This window comes from Corylus avellana, chromosome 6 (genome assembly GCF_965113065.1).
Source record: "Corylus avellana chromosome 6, dhCorAvel1.hap1.2, whole genome shotgun sequence".
In the NCBI taxonomy this organism is placed as follows: Eukaryota; Viridiplantae; Streptophyta; class Magnoliopsida; order Fagales; family Betulaceae; genus Corylus; species Corylus avellana.
The window spans coordinates 5042777-5064055 of NC_142495.1; the positions used below are offsets into that span (position 1 = coordinate 5042777).

Below are 21279 nucleotides of genomic sequence, written 5' to 3' on the forward strand. Positions count from 1 at the left end.
ATCCAGTCCTCGAATGGCACGTGTGCGGCCAAGGTGACGTTGGAATAAATAAATGGCCAGCGCGATTCCCGAGGGCCAGCTCAACAACCACCATAGCATCCCCGTATCTACTGTGTACGTATACAGCTACTCACCAATACGACACGTGTATGGTGACGTGGACGTTGCCTTGGCGCTCCTTAACCCCTCCTCCTTCCCTTTCTTCTTCTCCTCCTCCTACTTCCTCTTCGCCAGCATTTGTTTATTCTGCCATAGTCTGTGAAAGCCCAAACTCTTTTCTCTGGTTTTAGAGAGAGAAAGCAGAGTCAAAATGCGGAGGGTGAGAAACTAGGGGGTCTACAGCTTTCTTCATATTTACGTCTTTGCCATTAGGAGGTAGTTGAAGCTCTGCGATTCATATTTCTGTTTTCGAAATTCCTTTCACTTTTTGGTTTTGGGAAGTGACGAGTTGGAGATTTGTGATTTGGTAGTTGAAGGTATGTTGAATTTTGCGTTTGATTTGTTGAGTTATAAACTTAGTGTTGGAGAACGAAAATTTGGTTGTGAATTTCTTTCTGTTTGGTTGCTGAGAAGTTGGATGGAAGTGAAGTTTTAGGTACCTTAGGGAATTGAAAAAATATTGAATTTTTGTGGTTTCTATAGTGAGTGATTGGAAATATAGAATTATCCTGTTTGTTCAGTTTAGATTTTCGTTTTCCGGCAACGAATTCTAACGTTCCTTTGTCTTTTCTTGTCGTTCATTTTCTCAGCTACCAAACAACGGTTTAGAGTTAAAACTTAGATGGATCTCTACTTTTCGTCTTCGTTTCTGCTGAAACTTTGAATTTTCGAACCTACACGTGTGGTAATTTGCTTTCTTTAATGCTTTGAGTTTCCTTTTGAATTACATATTTTCCTTTTCATGCAATCCCTATTCCCTACTAGTCATGAGAGAGAGAGAGAGAGAGAGAGAGAGAGAGAGAGTAGAGATTGGGGATAATTTTATTTTTATTTTTCTTAAAAAAAAAAAAAAAAAGAAGAGAGGAAAGGGATGAAATAGAAAACGAAGTCCTACGATCAAGGCCTGTGGAAGTATTACGTAGAAAACTTACAGATGTTTATCTGAAGCGAATTAAACTTTCATATTTCACCTTTTCCTTTCATATTTGCGCACGAGGCTATTATTGTCATTTACGTCCCCCGATCGTCAGTTTTTTGTTTCTTCGGAGAGTCCTTGAATATCCTGTTGAGATATATTTGGTATTTGGTGGTAATCCACCGCTTTTGTCCGTCGCTTTCTTGTTATCGAGTGCGGTGGCAAAAAGACGATAATGACCCTCTACCCTACTGCGTTGAACTTTTAGATTTTTCCTTGTTTATTTTCCTAATTTCCTCACTTCAATCATTTATTTGCTTGTTTATTTATTCATTTACGTTAGCAGATGATCTTTTTAAGTTTGGTTACTGGTGAAAGTAACTTTTGGGCATAGCGATCTTTTATTGCATCTATATTCTAGTATGGGAAACTCACGAAATCCGTTTTCATGTATGAACTCTAATTCATGCTACGAGTTTTTTTTAACCCCTTAAAAGGAGGATTTTTTTTTTTTTTTTTGATGAAAAAGTCACATCTATAACTTTGTGATTACTGTCTAAAAATTTGGCAGCTTAAGCAAACTTTAGATACTATGTTTCCTTGCTGCGTTTGTGAAATTTCTGTCTGTGGGTTTTCTATATGGTACAGGGACGCTAATTGATCTTGTTTTTGGTAGCATTCAATGTTAGGAATTTCTCATTTATGTTACCCTGTTTCATTTACTTGAGACGTATTAGCAACTTCAGAAGGGTTGGTATTGTTGATGTTTTGTGGAACTCATGGAATATCTGTGTCAAGTTGAGTTTTATTCTAATGCTTTCTGAAATATGGTTTCAATTTAATTACGTTAGCTTATGCATAACCTTCTTGTAGAGAGCTTGTTTAAATTTTAGGTGAAACGTAGGCTTAAACAGGCTAGTAAAAAACAATTTCATCTATTTATGCCTCAAACACCATGGTTGCATGAAGAAAGCTCAGACAGGTGAACTTAATTTACTGAAATATATGCTTCCACTCCTAAGTCTGACAATTAACTAACCTAAATTTTGAAGTCATATAGTGGCCACTGCCCGGTGCAGTGATTGAAGTTTTGGTATGTCCAGTGCAAAGTGGCTGCTTAAAGCAAATTGATTAAAAGTAGGGCTTATCCAGATCAGGTCTATTCAGAGGACCCTTGCTTTGGCTGGGAAATACAGGATAGTAGCCTGTAAGTTATTCGTGTATTAGCATGTCAATATGGTGGCATCCTCTTTAAGTCAAAATGTTGCTTCTAGGTTGGCTATTTCTACTTTTAATTGGGAGCATTAGCTTAAGCTTATCATTTTTTCAAGTTAGTATGTCAAAGTGATTTTATGCATTGTGAAAGTTTAACATGAATGGTTTAGATCAATATGTTAGTTCTATATAAAATTATAAATTCCAATTTTATTGTATTGTTCATTGGGTTCCTTGGAAATTTTTCTTCCCGGTAACGGACTGACATGATTACTATTAATGCAGCCGAGTGAGTTATTAATCAGAGAAAGGTGAAGGATTTTGTTACATAATTCAAATCAAGATTTTCAAAGTGTTTGTCATGGGAAACAATGAAGAGGGGAAGTCTTCTAAGCCCGAAAAGTCATCTTCACCAGCAACACTGGTAAGCTGAACGCAACACTGTTTATGTTGTTAAAACTGAATTTTTTGAGATTCTGTAAAAAGAACAATTCTTGTCTATTTTCAAGTTTTTTGTAACCTTTGATAGAGAAAAGAAAATCAGGGTAGTTGTATATGCCGATACATCTACTCTTTCATTTCTTTGGATCTTACTTCTGAAGGTCTATGTATGTATGAGTAATCACCAATCCACCTGTATTGACAGGATCAGACCAATCAGACCAATCAGACCAATATTCACGTCTATCCTGATTGGGCATCCATGCAGGTTATCTATTTTATACTACACTTGATCTCCTATCATGCAAAGCAACTGTTAGAACATGTTTATTTAATAAATGATTTACTGCATAATTTCTTGTAAGAAATGGTCATCGTAATTCAAGCTAATCCATTTGTATTCAGGCATATTATGGCCCCAGAGTTGCTCTTCCACCATATTACAACTCCACAGTTGGTTCGGGTCATGCTCCTCACCCATATATGTGGGGCCCAGCGCAGGTAATGACCAGCATTAAGGATGTAGAAGTTTCTTTATGACTTGCATTAATCTTTCAAATGGCTATGTATATTAAGGAACAAATTGTGAACACCATGCTAGGATGTTTTGTTAACCTTTTCATTCTTCCAGCCTATGATGCCACCTTATGGGGCGCCTTATGCGGCAATTTACCCACATGGAGGCGTTTATGCACATCCTGGAGTTCCTCTTGTAAGTTTACATTCCGGCTTTTTTTTTTTCTCTTAGAATCTAACGTTCTTGATAATAATTAGGAATTCCCTCTGCCTTAGCATGTTGGAGGATAACTGGATATCTTTTCCTTTTCCATGAGTTGAGTTTGTGGAGTGTTATAGCTCTCCCTGGTGGCATGCAATATGAAAGTTCTGTTTGGAAATATGCCCTGGCTGGGTAGCTATCTGCCATGCGTTATCTTAGTATAATGAAAATAATAAGTTGTACTTGGCGGACATCCTAATAGGTTCTGACTGCTTTGTTAGGTAACCTGAATTAAGCAAAGTTTCCTAGTCAATAGTTCTAACTGCTCCCTCCCCCTTCTTCTTGTATAATAAAACTTAAAAATACTACACATAAGTGAGAAAAAGCTTTCTCATGTACTAATGGATTTTCCCCTTTTTTTTTTCCTTTTCTTATTTATGAAACTAGGGATCACATCCACATGGTCAAGGGATTCCATTATCGCCTGCTGTAAGTGAAGCTTTGGTGCTATGGCTTTCTTTCGAATTCTTGTAGTTTTATTGCTTCTACTGTTAATGACGCACTATAGAGTTAGAAGTATATGAGAGAGGAAAGACAATAGGCACCCCTTAATTAATTTGGGATTTAATTGTGGTGCAATGAAGCAGGCTGTAACTCCTTTGAGCATAGAAACACCAACAAAGTCGGGAAATACAGACCGAGGTTTAATGAAAAAATTGAAAGAGTTTGATGGGCTTGCAATGTCAATAGGCAATGGTACTGCTGAGATTGCTGTGGGTGGGGCTGAACATAGGCTGTCAGAGAGGTTTGTTGAATCCTTTTCTCGTCTCTGCAATATGCTAACCTTTATTTTCCTTAGAATCTGGTACCATGTAGATGTCCCACTTGCATTAGTCTTCCAACTAGACCTCTTGCGGCTAGGCTAACTTAGTTTCTTTGGCCACGTGAACAGTCTGGAGACTGAAGGTTCCAGTGATGGAAGTAGCGGGAATACTGCCAGGGTGAGGATTTTATACTTTTCTTTTTAAGTGTTTTCTTGCAACTCCTTTGCACTTTCTGTCTGTTGATTTGATTCTTGTACATACATACATAGTGAAGGACAACATTTTAGATCTTGACTATGGTCTTCACCTGTGTTATGTTCAGGCAAATCAAACCGGAAGGAAAAGAAGTCGTGAGGAAACACCAACTGCTGGTGCCGCTGGTATTACTCGTTTCTTCACCAAGTCTTAAATCTTGATGAATAATAGAGTTGGCCCGGTATTCAGTAGTGTAGGATACCTTACTGTATACATGGCATGTGCCAGTTTATCTCCACCCCCCACCCCCATTTTTCCCCTTCCTTAAAGCATTAGAAGAATCTCTTATTCCCAAAAGTTCCACGCCACAAGGACCTCATCCTAGGAATTGATGCAATGACTGTATTGCCTCTTATACTGCACTAGAATTGCACTGTGCCCTCTAGAGTTTGTTATGAACCTGCTCCGCTTAATGGTACCTAGGAGAAAGAATTGCAGTGACTTGTTTGATTTGATTCTGGCATGCAAAATAATTTGATAGTGATAGGGTTTGGGAGGGACTGAGACATGGGGTGGTTATTAACCTGTCTGAGTGCTGGCGGGTGATTTTAGGAAAGATAATTAAGTGAAACCAAGTAGTAACAGAGGTACCACTTCCTTGCTGATGGATTGCAATCTTGCAAGTAGTATTTTAGTAACCAATCTGTTTTCTTCTGGCTTGTATATTTCTCTTGCCGGCAGTAATCCCTATTCAATATTCAAAAGATTGGGCCCAACTAGGCAACTACTCATGTATGGGGTCCTAATACCAGAATGATATGGATCAATGACAATTCAAATGGCCAGTTCAAGAATTCCTTTCTACAGTTTCTTATGGTTCCATTTTGTATTCTATACCCTACTTTCTTAATTTACTGGTTTATGAACATATTAATGCAATAGTGGTATGATGTACCCAGAGATCCAGTGTCATGTATATGCAAATGCGTGGTTGTAAAAAACTGTCTGTGGTAAAGTAGTTACTGAGCTGTTGAATTGAATTCATGTTAGATGATATTTTCTGTTTACTTGATCTGTATGTGAACAGGCAGTGATGGCAAGACTGAGGCACAGGCCAGTTCAGTTTCTGCTAAGGAGGTAAATGCAGCTCCTGATAAGGCCTTGGGTGCAACTGTTATTACTCCTGCTAGTGCTGCTGGAAATTTGGTTGTTTCTTCTGGCATGGCCACTCCTAATATGAATACCAAGACAACAACTAATAGCGTCCCACAACCCTGTGCAGTATTGCCTCCTGAAGCATGGGTACAGGTATTGTCTCCAAATTGTGGTTTTTAATTTTTCAGATTCCTCGCCTCCCATAGTTTTCCAAGATATGCTTCACTTTTTCAAAATTTTGAATCATTTTGCTTTTTCAAGAAGCTACTGCTTTGTATTTGGATAATAAAGCATTGTCTAAACCTTTGCTGACCTGATTGTAAATTCTGGTGATTGTTAATAATATTTCTCAGAATGAAAGGGAGCAAAAACGAGAGAGGAGGAAACAGTCTAATCGAGAATCCGCTAGAAGGTCCAGGTTGAGAAAGCAGGTATAGATATGCAATAATTTTAAGTCTCATATTAATTTTTGGTCTGAAACACCTTTTTATTTGAGGTAATGCGTTGCAACACTCCATGCAGGCTGAAACTGAAGAACTTGCACATAAAGTCGACTCATTGAATGCTGAGAATGTGGCAATAAAATCTGAACTAGAAAGATTGACAGAAAACTCAGAGAAACTGAGGCTAGAAAATGCTACCTTAATGGTATATCCACTTGCCATCTCTATAATTTCTTTGTTCCCATCAGCATGGATTAGCGTTTCCTGAGTTTGCCCTAACTTATAAATTGATTTTAAAATACAGGAGAAACTGAAAAATGCAAAACTAGGACAGACGGTAGAGATTAGTTTGAACAGCATCGACGACAAGAGAGCCCTACCTGTTAGTACAGAAAACCTAATGTCAAGAGTGAATAATTCGGGTTCCATTGATAGGAGCATCGAGGAAAAGAGTGACATGTACGAGAACAACTCAAACTCTGGTGCCAAGCTGCATCAACTCTTAGATGCAAGCCCCAGGGCTGATGCTGTGGCTGCTGGCTAATCTAAGGAACCAGCATCGCTGCAGTTTTTTAATCATGTGGTTTTGGCAATATTACAAGTCCAGAATTGCTGCTAACAGCAAACAGGTGAATAGGATTTGTACATGTGAAAATGAAGACTCTAATTTTTACTAAGTTAGCCTTTTCGTGTCAGGACTGATGTATTTAATAGTATTAAGAGTGCGTGGATAGCCACTGAAGGTATAATGTACATTGAAGAGTTAGAGATTTAGCTGGGGAAGGCGTGTGATGTATGTGCTTGTGCAATTTTACTTAATACTGATTTGGACCTGTTATGGCTTATTATCGTTGATCTAGAATTGCATGTTATATGTAATCGTTTTAATACTAACCTGAAAGTTGTAAAATGGCTTGGGCTGTTGGGCAGTACCCTTCTAAAGGAAAGCGAAGTCTCATCATGGCTTGATATATATACTATCTGTTTCGTGTTTTGTTGAATGTTTCTTCCGTCTACTTGGCTCAGACATTTATGGCATAGGTGCAATAGTTGGAAAGTATTTATGGAATAGTTTCTTCCGTCTAGGTGCAAGTCGATTCTAAGCATTTATGGCATAAATCTATTTGTTCTTTTTGCTCTGACAGATGGATAAAATTTCCTGGGTTCAAATCTTACAAGAGATTCACTAGAAATCAGAAATTATTGAAGAAAGAACAAGATAATTACTCAATTATGAACTACGACTTCAATTCATCCTATTTTTTCAGATCCGACATGTTTTTTTGCCCTTTTTGACATTTGATTTGATATTTGCACAGATTACTTTATTTTTGGGTCAGCCTCTAGGCAGGCTTGTCCAAAAGAGGCATGATCAAGTGTGTATGTAACTTGCATCGACGAATAACTATTATGTCATTGCTATATGAAGTCATATTAGGATTAGGATTAGGATTAGAATTATTTAATATTAGGAGTCTTCAGGATAAGCATGCATAGAGTTGTATTTTCATTCCAATTCTTCTTGTCAGCATATATTAAGGCATCAATCATACGTCCATTATTCATCATTAATAAAGGAGAGCTTAGAAATATAATTTTCTCAAATATTTTTCGTTTGATTAGGAGGCTTATTATTGGTAGAATTACCCTACCATGAATGCCTAAGATTTCTCAAATTACCCTACTATCTTAAAAATCTTAGTTTCCTCTTTCATTATCTATATCATATTCATCATACTTGCAGTTATATATATAACCATGTAAAAAGTGATATCTGAGTCAACCATGTTTAACTTCACCCTTGAGGACAAGGGTCATTTAGAGAGGACATGATTGTTACCGACCCAAATGGAAGTAAGAAACATGAGTTGTGTGAAAAGCTACCAATTAAGTGAGAAATATAGAGATTATAAGAAAGATATATGGAAGTAGAATTATTATCTAATTGTTATATGGATCTTATTAGGATTAGGGGGTTATATATTAGTAGGAGTAAGCATGTTATCCTCTAGAATTGTATTTTCATTCCAATTCTTCTAGTTAGCCCATACTAAGGCACTCTACATCCATTATTAATTAATAAAGGAGATCGAGATACAAGTATAATTTTCTCAAATGTTTGTCGTTTGAGGAGTACTTAAAAAAGCTTGTGGATGGAATATTTTCCAGATGTTCTTCGGGCATAGAGTTTTGGATAAATGGCTTGCAAGTTTCAATCCCAATCATGTCCCATGAGCACCAAATTGTTAATTGGACCTTCCCATTGAGATATGCTTTTCTTCATTCTACCCACCATCTCTTCTCTCTCTTTTCTTTTCTTCTTTTTTTTTTTCCTTTTTTTTGAAAAAATCAAGATGACAAGGTGAAGAGATGGTGTGGAGATGGTGGGTAGAATGCATTGCAGCATTCCTCCCTTCCCATTAGTTCCTCCTTTGTCCCTCTACCTCTTCACCAACGGGTTGAAGGAACTTGCAAGCTTTAAGGTACCATTTACATGCAATTACCCATCGGTCGAAGACAACAAATGACCGTTTCTTGCACAAGACTATAATATATGCAAGCTAATTGAGATGGGCTAATTAAAAAAAAAAAAAAAAAAAAAATTGAGATGGGCTAGATGTTCAATTTCTTTTTTCAATGTATATTGGTAAAAGAAAAATATTTATTTTAGTCAAAGATGACAAGTACCCTTATATATATAGGGTTAAATACTCCAAATTTCCCTAGGATTTCTCAATTTTATTTTTTCCCCCCTGAGGTTTCATTTTTATCACAGGAGGTCCCTATGGTTTTGATAATTGACCAAATTAGTTCATCCGTTAGTTGACCGTTAGGACTGACACGTGGACCAATCAGACGTCGACATGTGGCACATATATTAATTTTTTTTTCATTTAAAAAAAAAAATAATAAATAAAAGTATTTTTTTTAAAAAAAAAGAAACGGAAAACATTGGAGGTGGCCGAGCCACCCCCTTGGCCATTTGGGGGTGGCCGAGCCACCCCCATGGAGCCCTAGGGGGGTGGTCGAAACCACCCCCAACCACCATTGGGGGTGGTTTCGGCCACCCCCAAGCCACCCCCATCCGGCCAGATGGGGGTGGCCAAGCCACCCCCAAATGGCCCAATTGTTTTCCGTTTTTTTTTTTTTTTTTTTAAATACATTTTTTTTAATTTGAAAAAAAAAAATTTAATATATGTGCCACGTGTTGACGTCTGATTGGTCCACGTGTCAGTCCTAACGATCAACTAACAGATGGACTAATTTGGTCACTTATCAAAACCACAAGGACCTCCTCTGATAAAAATGAAACCTCATGGGAAAAAAATAAAGTTGGGAAACCCTATGGGAGTTTGGAGTATTTAACCCATATATATATATATATATATATATATATATATATATATATGTGTGTGTGTGTGTGTGTGTGTGTGTGTGTGTGTGTGTGTGAAAGATTCCTCAAACTACCATACCATAAAGAGGATTAGAATTCTTCAAATTATCCTTATACTATCATTATCTTTTACTATCCCAATACTAGCTTATTGGGGGTGCCGCTAAAATTTTTTTAGCGTCCTAAATTTTTTTTCACTCTAAAAATTTGGTAATTCACATAATATATGCATCACAAAAAAAATCTACAAAAGTTCATAAATATGTACTCAATTTGATATATTAGAAATGTAACATGTCGGCACTATATATATAAAAAAAAACAGAAATACATAAAAAAAAAAAAAGAAAAAAAAAAAGAAAAAGTGCCTAGAACTGCATTTTACGGTCTCTTAGAAGTACAAAATCATCAAGTATCGAATTTAAATTGAAACTCTCAGTAAGTTAAAACAATCAATTCATAAACCTAAAGTTTATTCATGAACCTAAAATTTTAAAGTTAAATCACTAACTCGTAAGAGACAATCAAAGTTTATAAACATTAAACAATCATATGGATATTAAAGTTTACCATACATATGTATTAAATAAGGATTTTTTTTTGGGTTACCATACATATGTATTAAGTTTCAGAATTATTAAAATTTACCATACACAGTAGTATACTTGGATTTTTTTTTTTTTAAAAAAAATTCTTTGTGGTGCCGTGGCAACCTCAAAGGCCTATGTGGCACCGCCATTGCGTATGGCCTTCTTCATATTATGTAAAGGAAAAAATGCAAAATTAGTCATTGTGATTTACTTGATTTGCAATTAACTTTTTGTTGTATCAAAATGAACTCAAAGGTGCTTAAGGTCTCCCAAAAAAATAATTTAGTTCTTATGGTCAAATTCCGTTCAATGACTTAACAGATTATGATAACATGAAATGTTAGAACCAATAAAATTGTGATGCTTGTTATATTTAAGTCAGTGTCACACTAACAGAATCTGTTAAATTAGTGGACGAAATTTAACTGTAGAAACTAAATTATTTTTTTGGCATACTTTAGAGACTTTTAAATTCATTTTGATACTACAAAGAATTAATTGTAAATCAGATAAACCACCATGACTAATTTTTTATTTTTTCCTTATATAAATATCATAAAAAGGGATGATGTTTGTGATGATAACAAGCAAATCTTTTTGACTACATAAAGCCCGACCGTAATCTTTGGCCCAAAGATTTTATGGTACAGACCGCCATCACAGAAGTCAAAAACAGAATATAACAACTCGCCGCACGTATATATTAGACTAAAAAATGCAGGAAAAGTTGGAGAAAAAAGAGCAACCACAGTGTAATTAAGTCTATTTCCTTGACATGTCAAATACCAGAAATGCAGCTTATCCTCTTAATAAATACCACCCACTGACTTAAGTTGATAGCCGTTTGTCGCTAATCTTGAACGGATGATCGCAGACAAATGAATCTATAATAAAGGAATTGGAAAAATTAAGACAATTATCAGGCGTATTGGAAAAATGAAGGTGCACATGTGTGGGTAATTAAGGGAGGAAGCAGCCAGCCAAGGGGTTGGTCCACAAAGTCCAAGGCTGGCCGCATGATGTCGGACCATTCCTTCGGGTCCTCCTAACCGCTAATCCTCCACGTGATTTGTAGCAACACCAAGGTGGTCATGTTCTTTGACCCATGACTTTGAGATCTCCCTTCTATTTTTTTTAATATTTTCATTCTCAATTCAATTCATGCACTTCACCTCGTTGCTTCAGGTTTCGGGTATTGACCTGATAATTGCACGTAAAGTTCGCATATGACGAAGAATTTCAACCATCTTACGTTCTCAACTTTTCATCAAATTAAATAATAAATCCCAGAGACATTAATTTAGTGCAGTGTGTTCAGTGTTGTTACGAAGGATTGAATTCAGAAGGTGTTATATCAGACATTTATCTCTTTTAAATTGAAAAATATTTTTACACTTATCACTTTTTTAATGCTAATAATGTTTTCTCTATGAATTAACCAGATCTTTTCAAGTAATTAAGGGTTAAATACTAAAACTCCCCTTAAGGTTTCAAGTCTTTATTTTTTGTTTCCTAAGTTTTTATTTCTATCAAAGGAGGTACTTGTGATTTTTCATAAAAACGGAAATGATACATCTGTTAAAATTTCGTCCAAAATTTAACGGAATGTCACGTCAACACTAATCATATTGCGCCACTTGTCCTACAATTAATTTTAATTCTGGTGCTCCGCTGGTCTGGAGGTACTCAATCTTGGCAGCATCGGCGCTGGCCCATTCAGAGCTGACGAAGCCCTCGGTGGCCTCCAAACTGGCAGATGGGGGTGGCCGGCCACCCCCACCCTCAAAATGGAAAATTTTTAATTTTGTTTTGAAAAAAATAATTTTTTAATACTTTTAATTCTTTTAAAAAAAATTAATTATAAAACACGTGGTGCAATGTGATTGGTGTTGAAGTGACGTTCCGTTAAGTTTTGGACGGACTTTTAAGGAAGGTACCATTTTTATCTTTATAAAAACTATAAATACCTCATGCAATAAAAATAAAAACAAAGAAAACAAAAAATAAAAATTTAAAAAACTAAAGAGTTTTTAGTATTTAATCCTTACTTTAAGGCTAAGTTGTCAAGTTGGGTGTCAATGTGTCATGCTTAGTCGCTTAGGAAAAAAAAAATTATTGGGTGTCATGGGTGACATCCAGTGGGTGGCTCTCCTTCCTAAGACGTGTTTAAAAAATAAGTTGTCTTAATCTGAAAATCCTTACTTCAAATTTTGACCGTTTGTGCAGCTTTCATGTACTTCTCGTATCTCGACGTCCTAGATCTTTGTAACTGTTAAGAGAAAAACAAAAACCGTTTTATGCTTCCTGTCATATTATAGGATTTTTCCTCCCTTGTCATATTATATGATTTTTCCTCTGTTATTCAGTTGCTTCTCCTGCGTCAAAATTTTTGCCTCCTTGTGCTGACCCCTTCATTATATTTTTGTTTTTGGTTCCTTTAAATGCTAGTTTCAGTTACCAAACGCAGATTTTAAACATTTCTGGAAAAGTTGTCGCTTGAACATTGCAAAAAACTTCGCCACCCATGTAGTTAGTTTTTTTGTTTCTTCAAGTAATTGAATGGCCATTGCTTTTATATCAGATTTGAACATTTTGATTCAAATGGGGTGCCTGGTTTAAAGGTCTTACTTCTGAAATTTCTGAACTTTAGAGGCTTGCTTGGTCTGGGTTTTGAAATTTAGTGGGTTTTCTTAGAACTTGGACATTTTAGGTAGTTGAAGTAATTACAGTTACAGATACACTTTTCGATAGGTTTTGAGATTCACTTCTTGTTTTGATTGGATGGGTTTTTGAATTTGGAATCCTATTTTTGAGAATTGGATTTTGTTTTAGTAGAAAAGCTTGAACATTGGGAGAAAAAAAATCTCCATAAAAGTAAAGGTTTTTGAGTTTAAAGTAAATTTTATTGTCCTGTTTATGAAATTTAGGTGTTGGGCGGCTTATTTTCTTTTTTTTTGATCAATATCGTTTATCCATTCAGTTGCCAATTGTTCCACCTTTGGAGTTCCTGTACTTGGACTTTATGTTTCCACATCTGGGGTTGTGAGTTTCAGTTGCTTAGATCTAAGAGACAGTGGCGATGAGAGATTAAGAAGGTTAAATTGGTAGTTGGGTTTTGCTTTTAAGTCACGAGATCACGAAACTATCACAAGATGGGCGTTGGGTGAAGTTCAGATTTTCAGTTCTCAGTGTTCTTTCTGTTCGGAGAGTTTCAATTTGATCTTAGAAGTCCTTAGAAGTGCTCAAATTATAGTTTGAGAGGGAAAGAGAGGGAGGATTTGAGCATTTTTTCATGTTTTTCAAAATGGGGCCTTCTGCAGCGGTATGGGATTGTAGGGCAGCAAATGAAATAACAAAGGACTGGAATGGGATCGATCAGGTTGTTCTTCGGAACCCACAAGGGGCTTCGGCACGGGTGAGAAATTCATACTGTATAGCACATATAGTTTGTGTATATTGTAGTTAATTTAAGGGTGTTAGAGATTTGAATTATTTCTCTTTTGATGGTATAGGTTAGCTTGCATGGAGGACAGGTAACTTCTTGGAGGAATGAGCATGGGGAAGAACTCCTATTCACAAGTAGTAAGGTGTGTTTTTTAGTTCCCCTGTGCTTATTTTATGCTCCATGTATTACCTGCTAGAGATGCAAAGATGATTTATTTGTCTGTATTTAATCAAAATGTAGGCCATCTTCAAGCCTCCAAAAGCAATGCGTGGAGGAATACCCATTTGTTTCCCAGAGGTACTTCTAATCTTTCTCGTTTACATGCATGACTTCGGAAAATTTCTTACTGATGCATCAAGTTTTAATGCTTTTGTAGTTTGGAAACTGTGGATCACTAGAACAACATGGATTTGCAAGGAACAAGATTTGGGCAATTGATGATAATCCGCCACCTCTGCTCCTGAATGATTCCGATGGGAAATCCTTCATTGACCTACTACTTAAACCATCGGAAGAAGACCTAAAGTGCTGGCCCAATAGGTATGATCTCGGCTCCTGTTTTGTCAATGGAAACCGCTAGTGGTAGCATCAAGATATGACATATAGCACTTCAAGTTTGAAGTAATTCTTTATGTTTTTATTAATCAACTTTACACCATTGATTTTGTTGTAGATAGAAAATATAGTGGATGAAGTATGAGGTCTTTGTTGGTGTGCATGATTATTGTCTTAGTTATTGTTGAAATTGAGACACTACTGGTTAGCCCAAAGACATATAATAGGTAACATATTAGCAAAAATTGAGACTTGAAATTACTGTTGTTTGAATACTGGAATTGTGTATACAGGAAGTTCAAAAATTCTAATTGGTTTGAAATAAAACATGTAATGTCAATTAGATTAGAACCTTAATCCTCTTTCGGTTTCTTTAGCTGATGAGATTGTAGATTTCGTTGTCTTTCCTGGGTGACATAATATGTTGACAAACTTGCATTGAATCCTTTGCTGAGCACATGACAGCCTATGCTGACCTATCTTTATCTGTGTTTGAAGGGATGATGTTAAAAGCTAACAGAATTTTATTTTTCCTCTTCCTTTCCAGCTTTGAGTTTCGTCTTAGGGTGTCTCTTGCAACAGATGGAGATCTGACACTGACCTCACGAATTCGGAACATCAATGGCAAGCCGTTTAGTTTCTCATTTGCCTATCACACATACTTGTCAGTTTCTGACATAAGGTATGGAGTATTACCTTTGAACTTTAAAACATACTTAAAAATTGGAAGTCAGATATTACAAGGCAGAAACACATTCTTTAAAAAAATAAATAAAATGAAAAAGTGAGTTACTCTATTCTATATATTTCTTGTAAATTTCAATTAGACCAACTTACTTATCTCTTTTGAATTGTATCTATCAACTAGTAAAGGCATACAAGTTACAGTTATTTTCTGCTGCTGTAATTAGTAACATGTTTATTTTGGGCGTGAGATTTGCACTTACATGAACATAAATGGAGTCACAGTGAAGTAAGAATAGAAGGGCTGGAGACACTTGACTACCTAGACAATCTTTGCCGAAGAGAGCGTTTTACAGAACAAGGAGATGCCATAACTTTTGAAACCGAGGTAAATTCACTCGACTACATTAGAGTTATTTAGCTAGGAGACTCTTGATACAGAGAATGACGTGAAATTTCTAAAACAGGATAATTGGAAGTTTTTTACTAGATCATATCAAGATATTATTATTGTTTTATGAAGGTTTTCAGCAAGGTCTTAAAACGGAAGCGGTCCTTTCCTTATCAGACTTAATATGTGCTCGAAAACTTTTGATTGACAGCTTAAAGGTTTCAGTTGTTAAAAAGAAATAGAAATTGAAACCGAGGTAAATTCACTCGACTACATTAGAGTTATTTAGCTAGGAGACTCTTGATACAGAGAATGACGTGAAATTTCTAAAACAGGATAATTGGAAGTTTTTTACTAGATCATATCAAGATATTATTATTGTTTTATGAAGGTTTTCAGCAAGGTCTTAAAACGGAAGCGGTCCTTTCCTTATCAGACTTAATATGTGCTCGAAAACTTTTGATTGACAGCTTAAAGGTTTCAGTTGTTAAAAAGAAATAGAAATTGACAACGGAATCATAGCTTCTTTTCTCAAGACTGATATGAGCCTCTACTTTACTTGGCTTTTAAGCTTGCATTTAATTACTGCTGCTTTTTTTGGGTGCAAACAGAGGGATCACAATTAAAGAGTTGTTGTTTTCCTATTTTTTCCTGGCAGCTGGATCGAGTTTATGTTAGTTCTCCTAATGTAATCGCAGTCCTTGACCATGAAAAAAAGCGGACATACGTAATAAGAAAGGAAGGACTTCCAGATGCTGGTAAGCTGCAATACATTTGAAGAAGTATAACCATCACATACAATAAAAGGAAATAAAATCCCTGTTATAATTTGATGTGTGTATTGATGATAGTAAATGGGCATAATAGTTTGTGGTCTTCATTTTGTACCAATTTGTCTTCCTGCTACAGTGGTGTGGAATCCTTGGGAAAAGAAATCAAAGGCAATGGTAGACATTGGTGATGAGGAATACAAACAGATGGTTTGTGTTGATGGGGCAGCAATCGAGAAACCTGTCACTTTGAAGCCAGGGGAGGAATGGACAGGGCGGTTGCAGCTCTCAGTTGTGCCTTCCAGTTTCTGCAGTGAGCACCTCAATCTTTAGGAAATTTGAAGACTCTGCACAATCACCTTATCTTCTTTTTTACCAGACCTCCCTGTAGGAAGACCATAGTTAATGTTATATAATTACTCAAAAGTTGTAGAAAGAGCCATCGGAACAGCCTTTGTTTTATTTGTATGGCTGCCCAAGGAAGGTGGAAAAGAATTGTTTTGTAATCAGTACTCGTTTGTTTTTCTTTTCTGAGAATAATATATCTTCTTCTTATTTACTTTTGGTGAAACAAATGCTTCGAAACACGTGGGAAAAAAATAGTGGGGTAGGAAGCTGCTCTCTTGTAATCTATCAGAGCCAGGTTTCGATCCTGGGACCTGTGGGTTATGGGCCCACCACGCTTCCGCTGCGCCACTCTGATTGTTGAGAACATGATGAAACAATAGATATTTGTACCTGTAATTATTCCATCTACAATGTTCATTAGTCTTGACCGCTTCAGCCGGCAGATTATGTTTATTAAAAATTATTTTGCCTTCGGGGATGTAGATTCTAGCGGATGCTATTTGTTATTCGGTATCTGTACATGTGGATATAGATAAAGTTTTAGGGTCTACGTACCCTCTATATATAATGAGAAATGATATTTAACTGCATCCACAGGTATTTTATATATAATAAATTTACCAAAACCACGTCATTTTAGTATTAAGGATTTGGTATCAGTTATGTTTACATTGTTTTCAAAAGTAATGTGAAATTAATATGGATAATACTAGACATTCTAATACTTTTTCCCAAGTTTCTTTTTCCAAATGATTTGGTCCATTCAATATATATATATATATATATATATATATATATATATATATATATATTTTCCTAACTGAATGTGGGGTCCAGATTATTTGGAAAAGAAAATTTGAAAAAAAAGTGTTGGGATGCCTAGCAGCCCTCAATTAATATATTTTTGAAATATTAGGGGTTAAAAAAAATTAAAACAAGCACAAAACACAAAAAAAATTGGGCTAAATTATTTTCAAAATCATTTAAAATAAGTCTTAATAGAGACCCAAAGAAGGCCAAAAATACCAAAATAGGCTAAAAAAAACCCATTACATAATATGCGGATAGTAAATAATAATTGCAATAACAACACAAATACGGTTAATAAAAATATGAGATATGATAGGAGCTCAATTGAGCCCCATCTAAGACCCAATTTTTACATACGTGGCACAAAGCCACATGAAAGTTATGTCAGATTCAAAATTGAAATAAAAAAAAAAAACAAAAAAAAACAAAAATCAAAACATATGTCAACAAAAGTAGAGTTTTAGATGGGGCTCAGTTGAGCCCCTTTTATATCTCTAAAAATATGATGCGGATGAAGATGCAGATATCAAAATGGGATATTCACATTTTGCGGAGTTCGCTGCAAATATTACAAATAACCGTATTTGCATGTATACCCCTATGTCCCTATGGTTTACTAGCCCTCTTGATTTTGAAAGGGAAAAGTCCACATACTCCCCACCCCCCCAAAACTACCACTTGATTGAGAATGTTCCAACCAAACTTTCAATTGGGACAATGTCCCTCCAAATAATCAAAAAATTGTCAATGTCCTTCCAATGCCAGCAAAAAGACAAAAATAATCATAATTTTTGTCAAAAATACCCCTATAAATTGGAAAAAAAACAAAACAAAACAAAACAAATTTAAAAAATAATAATAATAATAATAATTTTTTTCTTTAAAAAAACATTTAAAATTTCTTCTCCATTTTTATTTAATTTTTTAATTTTTAGTTTTTGTTTTTGGAGAAAGTTTACTTACCCCTTTCAAATTACCACTCAATTGACAATGTATTTTCTAACCTTTCAATGTTTCCCCATCAAAAAATCACAAATTGTCAATGTCTATCCCCCAGTGATGAAAATATCCTTAAAAAAATTCAAAAAAAAAAAAAAAACCAAGGTGTGGAAAATTAAAAAACAAAAAAATAAAAAAAATAAAATCATTTTTTTCCTTTAAGAATCTTTTTTTTTTTTTTTTTTTGAATTTATTGGAGTATTTTGTCTTATTTTATTTTTAAAAAAATTAGGATCATTTTTGTCTTTATTCTATCCTTTAAGGCAAATGTTGTCAATTCTTTGGTAGTTTATGAGATATTGTGATAATTTAAAGTTTGGAGAATACATTGTCAATTGGGTCATTGGGTGGTAGTGGGAGGCGGGTATGTTGATTTTTTTCCTTAATTTTTTATTAAGGGTATTTTCGTTATTTGGAGGGATATTGCCAATTTTTGGTGATTTAGGGGATATTGTTTCAATTAAAAGTTTAGAATGAACATTGACAATTAGATTGTAGTTTGAGAGGGATGGATGGACTTTTCCCTTATTGTTTCCATCTCTTGTCACGTACTTATATTTGATTTTTGATTGGTTGTCTTATAAATTATTATTCTTGGTGACAATAACTAACCAAAAAGTTTTTACAAGGTATATTTTTCATTTCTTTTCAAAATAAAGGAATATTTAAATTATTGTTAAAAATTTAAAATTCACGAGTATTTTTATATGTTCTTTTTAGCTTCATGCCATCAGATAATTATCATACCTATATATCATTAAAACGCATTATATATATATATATATATATATATATATATATATATATATATAACCATGTTTAGAGGTATGAGTTTACGACGATGATGTTACTTGATAGTCAAGTAACATCATCGTCGTAAACTCATACCTCTAAGCATGGTTATTTCTTATATTTAGAGTTGCATAATAACAACAATAAAAACCATCAATCAACTACAAAAATTCGTAACAATTCATAAATTTCACTAATTTAAACAAGATATTTAGAAGACAATGCATCCATTATCTTCTTCTTCTTTTTTCTTTTTTTTTTGTTGTTGTTAGGGAATTCTTTTATCTTCATTCCATGATAAGATCTAAAGCATAAAGCTCTTACAGAGAAACATAGCCAAAACTATGAAAAGTACAATATCGTAGACACATTGAAAATTTAACAATAAAAAATGTATGTACGGATGTACCTCCTCCGACCCAACTCATGTGCAGACTTCATTTAAGGGGCATATCTGCTCTGAGCAGACTAGATCTGAATACATGAGTAGGTCTTATCCCTAAAGAAACAAGCTTTATTGACCCGGCTGTGAGACAAACCCCTCACACCGAAACTACCACTCCTCAGTTCAAAGGCCAGGATAACACAACAAAACAAAGAAAACCAACATCAATAGCAAGATCCAGCAAGAAAATGGCGGAGGAAAACCGGTGCGTGAGATCAACACGATCCACACTCCGGCTCGCACGAACCACATCCAACGCATGCCAAAAAGAAGAGAGAAAAAGTCTGGTGTCTACAGGGCACAGTGGCACTAGGGAGAAGAATGTGTAGTTGCGCGTACGAGCTTGAGCCAGCGGCAAAGGAGTAGATCGGCAACACAAGTAGCCGATCTGAGTTTCTCAGCAAAATATCGACGAAACCCAAGTGTGAGGAGAAGCCAAAAGACGACGTGAAAGGGATGGCTACTACTGTTTCTGAATTTCGACGCTGCTTCTGGGTTCCACAATCAAACCATAGCAAAGAAGACGAAAGAAAGAACAAAAAAGGGGGGAGGAAATGGATTTCCTCCCCCTTCAGGGTCTCATCGGAGAGGGACTAGAATACATCCATTATCTTTAAAAGGAATAATGGAGAGAGATGGATATTTGGGCTAGGGAAAGATCGTTGGCAATTTTTAACAGGAGGACCTTCACTTTATATCACTAAAAGACGAAATTAATTTGGCCTAAAAAGACTAAATCACCCTTTGCTTTTCCTTTTTTTTTTTTTTAAAAAAAAAGAAAATGAAAAAATGGGTCCAAGGTGACACCTTGTGACCCGTGGGTTAGGTCAGACCAACACTGGGTTAGGTTGTGACCCACACTGGGTCACGGCTAGACTTGCGTGGGTCTCCTAACCCATGCTGGGTTGCGGCCGTGACCCAACTTTGGGTCTCTGGCCGAGACCCGTCTGCGTCACCAGGAGAGAGGAGGGTCAATTGAATCAAATTGAAACTTCATGGGGTTAAATTAAGAGTTTTTTTAACCTCTCTAAAGTTTTAATTTTTTTTTTTTTTGTCTTTAATATTTAAAAATTGACAATGTATTTCAATCAAGTTTTTGAAATTATTAATGTTGTCCATTCGTTACGTAAGTCCATCTTCTCTTAAGGAAATTTATCCACGTGCGTTGCACGTGGGTTTTAGGGGCAAATGTCTCCAAAATACCCCTAAAAAAAAGATAAAATGAAATTTTTTTAAAAAATAAATAAATAATTTTTTATTTTTTTTTATTTTTTATTTTTTAAAAAAAGGTGGCCAAAATCACCCCGATACTAATGTAGGTGGTTGGGCCACCCCATGTGACCAAGTGGGGGTGGCTGAGACCACCCCAAAAGACTTTGGTCTATTTTTTGAACTATGTGTATGCTTATTAGAAGTGTACAATCGGTTGCGGTTATTTCCTCATAACTGCAACTGCTAGGCCGGTTTAACTGCAACTGATGATTATGTGGTTATTGAAGACCGGTTATAAACCAGCTTTCATAAGTAATTTCATTATTTTTGTCTTCAATATAAAACTTCAAATTTGTTAATTCAAAGGAGAAACATTGTTCATATTTCATAATACTTTATGATATGATAGACTGAGCACATAGACACTTGATTAGTTTAATGGAAATGCTATGAAATGGCTTGGCGTCCATTCAAACTACCGAAACCGCCAACTAAATTTTCAATTAAAATACACTTTACTCGATTGAAATCAACTTCAATGATCAAATTTCATTATATACACTCCCAGATTCTCGGCTTTTACTCCATTATTTCCACAGCTTCACCATCTTCTTCTAGCCTATAAACACATCTATTTTATTCGAATTTATGATATAGACACTACATGCTCATGAAAAAACTTTAAGAGGAGCACTGCTCATAATTATCCTCAATTTATTCTTTTTTCTAGTCACAATCCCTCAGATTATTCTTTCGTAGAACTGCGTTAACCAAGCTC

The 21279-nt window shown here is 35.4% G+C and overlaps 2 protein-coding genes across 9 annotated transcripts; both read left to right on the forward strand.

The window, feature by feature from the left end:
- Positions 1 to 209: 209 nt before the first annotated feature.
- Positions 210 to 6919, forward strand: GBF2 (G-box binding factor 2). Of its 8 annotated transcripts, none has more exons than XM_059600666.2 (15): positions 210 to 476; positions 750 to 844; positions 2128 to 2282; positions 2576 to 2714; positions 2937 to 2999; positions 3137 to 3232; positions 3363 to 3443; positions 3897 to 3938; positions 4094 to 4254; positions 4402 to 4450; positions 4596 to 4653; positions 5556 to 5776; positions 5977 to 6054; positions 6146 to 6271; positions 6371 to 6919. In XM_059600666.2, exons 4-15 carry the CDS (start codon positions 2652 to 2654, stop codon positions 6608 to 6610), a joined length of 1278 nt encoding a protein of 425 aa, XP_059456649.2. In that variant the 5' UTR covers positions 210 to 476; positions 750 to 844; positions 2128 to 2282; positions 2576 to 2651; the 3' UTR covers positions 6611 to 6919. The 8 variants fall into 8 exon arrangements, with proteins under 8 accessions (XP_059456649.2, XP_059456651.2, XP_059456650.2 ...); XM_059600668.2 differs by having other exon boundaries at positions 210 to 375; XM_059600667.2 differs by lacking the exon at positions 2128 to 2282.
- Positions 6920 to 12281: 5362 nt separating this feature from the next.
- On the forward strand, positions 12282 to 16454 carry LOC132187085 (Galactose mutarotase-like superfamily protein). The gene is made up of 8 exons (XM_059601255.2): positions 12282 to 13465; positions 13563 to 13637; positions 13736 to 13792; positions 13872 to 14035; positions 14598 to 14732; positions 15020 to 15122; positions 15784 to 15883; positions 16035 to 16454. Exons 1-8 carry the CDS (start codon positions 13343 to 13345, stop codon positions 16226 to 16228), a joined length of 951 nt encoding a protein of 316 aa, XP_059457238.2. The 5' UTR covers positions 12282 to 13342; the 3' UTR covers positions 16229 to 16454.
- The last annotated feature ends 4825 nt before the right edge of the window (positions 16455 to 21279 follow it).

Excerpts from the sequence above, each read along its gene's own strand:
- GBF2 (XM_059600666.2), top strand. The coding sequence starts at position 2,652 with ATGGGAAACAATGAAGAGGGGAAGTCTTCTAAGCCCGAAAAGTCATCT. Across the intron at positions 2,715-2,936 it reads CATCTTCACCAGCAACACTG|GATCAGACCAATCAGACCAA; the intron begins GTAAGCTGAACG and ends CTGTATTGACAG. Across the intron at positions 6,272-6,370 it reads TAGAAAATGCTACCTTAATG|GAGAAACTGAAAAATGCAAA; the intron begins GTATATCCACTT and ends TTTAAAATACAG.
- LOC132187085 (XM_059601255.2), top strand. The coding sequence starts at position 13,343 with ATGTTTTTCAAAATGGGGCCTTCTGCAGCGGTATGGGATTGTAGGGCA. Across the intron at positions 13,638-13,735 it reads TCCTATTCACAAGTAGTAAG|GCCATCTTCAAGCCTCCAAA; the intron begins GTGTGTTTTTTA and ends ATCAAAATGTAG. Across the intron at positions 14,733-15,019 it reads TTGTCAGTTTCTGACATAAG|TGAAGTAAGAATAGAAGGGC; the intron begins GTATGGAGTATT and ends ATGGAGTCACAG.